General features: G+C 43.7%; 1 protein-coding gene across 1 annotated transcript; it reads right to left on the minus strand.

Annotated features, from left to right (window-relative positions):
• Positions 1 to 48: 48 nt before the first annotated feature.
• On the minus strand, positions 49 to 1,187 carry PHALS_04155 (uncharacterized protein; the record flags this gene model as incomplete). Its single annotated transcript, XM_024722169.1, has 5 exons — positions 49 to 267; positions 380 to 486; positions 566 to 861; positions 941 to 1,035; positions 1,149 to 1,187. 5 exons carry the CDS (start codon positions 1,185 to 1,187, stop codon positions 49 to 51), a joined length of 756 nt encoding a protein of 251 aa, XP_024573273.1.
• Between the last annotated feature and the right edge of the window lie 4,813 nt (positions 1,188 to 6,000).

Here is a 6,000-nt window from a genome sequence, read left to right on the forward strand (position 1 = left end):
ACCTATGCACTTACGAACATACATCTCACACCTTCTGGGCCGAACAGCTCATTCGGAAAGGAGCTCAAATGGTATCTGAACGCCTTCGTCGATATCCGAAAGCACTCGTTGATTGCATTGAACGTCATGTCCCTCGTCCGTAACTGCATTCTCTCCAGTGGATTGAAGCTGTAAGGTTTTTCGAATAGCATAAGATACAATGTCCCGTGAATCAACAAGGGCTGCCTGTTGCTCAGGAAGAGGGCGAGGTTGGTGACGCCGCCGTCTCTATCTCCAGCAAATTTGGAATGGGGTTAATATGTAGACGCATGGGAATCAAGATTTTCGGTTGCCATCCCCTGCATTTTGTCATCGTCGTCATCCGACTGCTCTTCAGCACCGTTGTTATCTTCAAGCTCTCCGCGACTTTGTTTTTCCAAGCATATAGTCTCTTCTTCATCCTCTCCTTTACGTCAGAGTATTCTCCTAGACTTCCTTCTTCGACGACTATATACTGCTACTTCTAGTTTTAGGCACGCAAGTATTCTGAGATGGCTAGCACTGAAATGACTTTGCGTCTCCAAACCTTGGGTACTCGTAAGCCGTGGGAGCGAGGGCCGAGCAACTGCAGTACAACGGATCTCAAGCTGTCGGAGATCCCTCCTTATTCTCGCCGAATCGGCGCTCATCTCTACTGTTCGCTTCAGTTGCCTGTCCATTGATTCAACTTGTTTCGCAAGCCCAAAGAGCCGTTCTCGGTTGTGTACAAGCTCCACATTATAATTTAGTACCCAATAATGTGAACTGAGGCCTTCCACTGCCGGTGTTGGTATGACGCAGTTATTGCTTTCTTTTACCCATGACTTTAGCACTTCCTTTGATCTGGCAAAATGAGCATCTAAGATAGACTTGTATCTTGCGTGTCAGTAGGGATGAAGCGCACAATCTTTAACTTGTGCACAATACCCAGGAAGGAGGAATCGAAGGCAACAGTGTGTTGTGGTTGCAGGTGGCGTTATCAGACTGAAGCACCATCCTTCTAACTAGTGAAAGCTCCTATTTCAGTCCCATCAGCATCGTTTCGGTCATTGATACCACGGACTCCTGGTCTTGATTGTCGTCTCCTTCTGAAATATGATCGAAGTAGAATCTGCAACGGGCGCAAGTACCTCCTCCTTGGGTTGTTCGTAGGCGAAGCCCTGCACCATGACATCATGCCAGCTAACCCCCCTCTTGCCGTAATGCTACCGTCTATTCTCGAAGACATATCTGTTCAAGCATCGTCTAGAAGCCTATGTCGACCAAGGCTTCGTCAGAATCTTTACTCTCGGTGCACTTGCTCCTCATATTCCCCAAAATCTTGCTGACAGCAATCTGCTAATTGACTACTCTGATCTCGTGAGCGATAATCAAGCTAAAAGGCATCGCTCATCGATGACAGGGACTGCTGAAGCAAAAGCGCCAGCATCTACCAGGAGACGCTGAGTTTTTGAAGAAGTTAAGGGCCTCCTAACAACCGAGGCAATAGTCCACCAAGCCTTAATCGGCTTCCTCATTTTCGACGATGGCTGTCAGGTAAGAAAGTTCATCAAGCGTCATATGGAGCAGACAATTTGTATCCGATCCTTTGATCTTACGCTCACAGTCGTACTTCAGGAGCGCTTTTATGACCTCCATCTCCTTCATCAAACTGTCTCTAGTACCCCAGTAAGATGCAGACTGTTGATGATCTAATTTATGAGATCAAAAGGGTCATTAGCTAGAAAGCCAGTGACATAATCACCATGCAAAAAATGAGTCCCTGGAACATTAGGCTCCTCCTCACCACTCTGCGACCTGACCTCCCAAACTTCTCTCCATAAACCTGGTAGATGTGAGTCGTCGTCTGCTTTCTCATGATCGCTGTAATATTATGGGTTGGCCATCAAGAAATAGTCTTTAGTGCCCTAGAAGGTGAACGAGACGTTTTCATTGGAGAATATGACGGTCACAGCTTCATTGATCTCTGCGCGCTTGAAACTTTAATGGACCCGCAAGATTGTCATGAGCTTGTTTCCTTGATCAGTGTATTAGAGTCTATGAGCCCCGATTTAAAGCCCTTTCTGGCTTTGAGAAGCTCGGAACGAGTTTCTCAGTAGCCTGTAAAGCCACAGGGCGATGATTCTTGCAAAATGTTGCTCTAATGACTCTCTTCTCTACTGAGCCTTTCTTAGCCCTCGCATAACAGCTGGCAAAACCTCGAGTACGCTCAGCGTCACCATTGCTGCCATATAAGTGCCATCAGTAGTCGATTGACCCGTTGCTTCTTCATCAATAACGCTCCTACTTTGGCAAGCAAATGCGTCGAGTGAAGCCGTCTCAGATTTGCACACAGAACCACACACAGATATAAATAACGACTGCTTCGTATGCCCATAGAACTTCTATAATCCTAGGAGAATCTATAGAACGCCAGTAGGTGGGCTCTTTTCTCACAGCAATGTTTGTTAAGTTGGGGTTGATTGTCTCGGCCTTCCTTGATTCAACGCCAAAAGCTATCAATATGCTACCGAACGTCTATAAGCAGCTCGCGAACATACGAGATGAATCTTAGCTTTCATTCGCTGCATGTGCCTTGCAGTAGTAGATGAAGCTGGTGGTGGTCGCTGTTGCTTCATCATGAGCAACAGCGACCACCACCAGCTTCATAGGGGAGTCTGCTAGCGAGCCTCAGGCATAGGAAGCCGCTTCACGCTTCTTGCGTTTCTTCGAATTTTTGAGGAGGAGCTCCGAAGGCTGACCACCTCATTTTCTGTATATCTTCATAGCCAGAGGAATGCCATCGGCTACATTTCTGACAAGTGCCACATCTAGGAACCTAAGGATGGGATGTGGCATGATGTTCGGAAGAATATCATCAGCTACTAAAAAAATACGATGACTAGATCCCTTCAGATTGTATCAATCGAACGTAGGTAGATGTATCACCGGCTCCATCACAACTAAGTTCGCTTCTGTTAAGCATTAACACCTTCACAGACAAAGATGAAATTCTCTGCTTCCGAAAGATTGAGATGGCCATATACTTGGCTCTACCCTAGAAAGATTTGGCATAGCCCAAAAGCAACCTCTAGATTCGGAGGTCACGTGCGAGAGTGGGTTTACCACATGCAGTTGAGGTTCATGTGTTTCTGTCAAGGAAAGGTAAATTTATCCGAGGGTTGAGAGCTTTGATAGCCATACTATCAGGTGAATGCTTCCGAAATTGGTAGCAGTCACCGTGAACTGAGATTCATCAAACTGGTGCAAAACCCATCTAGGTTCTTTAAATTTAACCCAAATTTATTTAAGGATGCACTATTTGCTACTTTACTGAACACGACTTCAAATCTACAAGGGTCGGTTGGGTTTCGTTAGCAGGCTTTGTAAGTGCGATAGTTCTCGGCCAAGTCACATCTCGGCTTCCCATAGCAGCTTGATAGCCGCAATTTGCTGCATATCCGTCCTGTGTTTCTTCTTTGATCTTATTTATGAAGTACAAAGGTTCAAGTTCCCGTGTATAGCTTGTCGACAGAACCCTAGCAAGAGTAGCGACAAGTAATTCGATTCTTTTCGCCTCTTTTAGTCTTGCACAGGAGACGTGAATGACTAGTGGAATCGAGGGCTTCTTGAAAACAAACAATCGAAGTGACTACCTCATTGCTTCTCGACCATTTTTTCAAAGCTGCCGTCCTCAAGCTGAACTTGAGTATGCTGTATAAGGTCCTGAGCAGATCACTACGCTAACGCCACTTCCGGCAAATAATGACTGACTTTTGGTGGTAAAGTAATTTCATCATTCATTATCCGGAAAACAATCCGACGTCTTTCTTTAAGCGAGATTGGAGCTTATGGCACCTTTTCAAGCTGTTCATGCGACACTTCTCATGTGGGTATGGACGAATAAAGCTCGTTTACGTATAAAGTACATTTTTGAATGCAAATCAACCGCCAGCAATATCGTTACGGCGGATTGACGTTCATGCAACACATTTGTGAATTTGATCACATATACGACCCTCTCGATCATATAGAATGTTAATTCATTGTAAAAAACTATTTTTATAATACAAAGTTACTTGTGCATATTCATGACTACAGTTATTAATTTCTACGACATCCGTATACAGCTCAGCTTTTTGTTGCCGTTACGGCTCACAAACAAAGCGAGAGAAGAGAAGATGCGCGATCTTGTTCCATAGGTACACAAATAAAAATGTGCCTTTAATCTCGCTGTCATCGACTACCAAGCTGATGTTAAGGACGAGGCTGCTGACTCTCAATATCCCGCTACGTTTCTTAATGGAGTCGGCGCGTAACCAGCAGTCAGATCTGTTAAGTCTCAAACATAGTTTTGTCTCTTTGTGGTCTCAGAGCTTAGAAGGATGACTTTAAAATCCTCAAACGGCCTGGGTGGTCAGCATGGGTTCTTTCAAGGTACGATTAATTTGGTATTTTACGGTTGAAGTGATGACGCGACAACGACTTCGGCGGTGGTAGAAATAAGTTGTGACCTCTGTCTAAGGGAAAACAAGTGACTAAACAATATAAGAATACAATATTTGGTATTTTTGTTATATATATGACAAATTTGTTTGTACACTCGAAAAATGAATACCACGCAGAAATTCGGTGACGTGACAATGCCGTGGCCACGAAAATCATCTGGCTTACTTTGTAAACAACGTGTTTGCGAATTTTCTAGAAATCTAATGTTTTACTGAGATACATACGATAGCTGTACGGACTGGAACAAGAAAGTGTCCTCGTTGTATTTGTAAAATAAACAGTAATGTGCGTCTAGTAATCGCAACCTCGACCGTAAATGGCTTTGACTTAAGCAGCAAAGTGGTCATTGTGAACTCGTATGGATGCTTGAGAAACATTATAAATATGTGACTTCCAAGCCACTCAACATTTTACTTCAATAAATTGTTCAAACGTTATAAAAGCGTACACCTAGCACCATATCTGTGCTATAATCTGGCCACCTGTGGACATTATTTTTAATTCTTATGCGACAGATTATAATCTGCAGACTTTGGCTTTACCTCGTCGGGGTTGCTCCTAACTAGGAACACGCTCAATTGTACGTGACTGGGGTATATGAAATTTACTTGCCACTCGTATTCCATACTGCTTCAACTGAACGCTGCTGTGGGCAGGTTGTCGCTGTTTGGTACTCGGATCTGATAGAACCCAATTTACAAAAGTGAGTCAGTCAGATTACCTGGTAAACGTGTTGTAAAATTGAGCCGTGAGTCATTTTCGTCGAATACTTGAACGCGAAAGAAGGGGAAAATTTAAATTTTTGACCGTATTCATCAACACATTTGGCGAATCGATTTGCATCCTTTCGCGTATTTTGCCAGTCAGATCACTCCATTGCGCAACATAAGTTTATGAGACCAGTCTCGGCTATCATATAATGGTCATCTACGTGCATTGTGAACTACGGAAACAATGTTCTTCGGATCCTGCACGATTTCGGATTACATTTCTGTCCTAAGGTCTCTAACACAGCATGATCGCCTAGTACAATATGAAGGACGAATTCTCATTAGCAGCCATAAGGGCTGCTAGTTCTATATAACCGAAATTGCATTCCCGTTGGTATTTGTAGCAAATAAAGCGGTGCTTTCCAGCTTATAGTTGTAACGGGGTCGCCGACACAGCAACTTTGAGTCGGCGGGTCCGCGTAGTTATAGCACACGAAATGGGTTTGTACGCTTAAATCAGAAGTGAAGTTGAGAGCCTCTTGTCAGCTTCCACGCAATATTTTGATCACTACGCACAAAAATGAATTCCTACGCACACCAAAGCAACAAACAAACAAATCACGTGTCATCAGACTTCACTTTTCAAGCGTACCACCCCCTCTCTTATCAGTTTCAAATTTGACGTATCAAAATATTATCGTACTCTTATTTTTTCATTTTAGTGTCATACAGTAAAACCTGTATAAATTAAACATGTTGGGACTGGGGGACAGTGTTTAATTTA

Source organism: Plasmopara halstedii (genome assembly GCF_900000015.1).
Source record: "Plasmopara halstedii genome assembly, contig: Scaffold_253, whole genome shotgun sequence".
Taxonomy (NCBI): Eukaryota; Oomycota; class Peronosporomycetes; order Peronosporales; family Peronosporaceae; genus Plasmopara; species Plasmopara halstedii.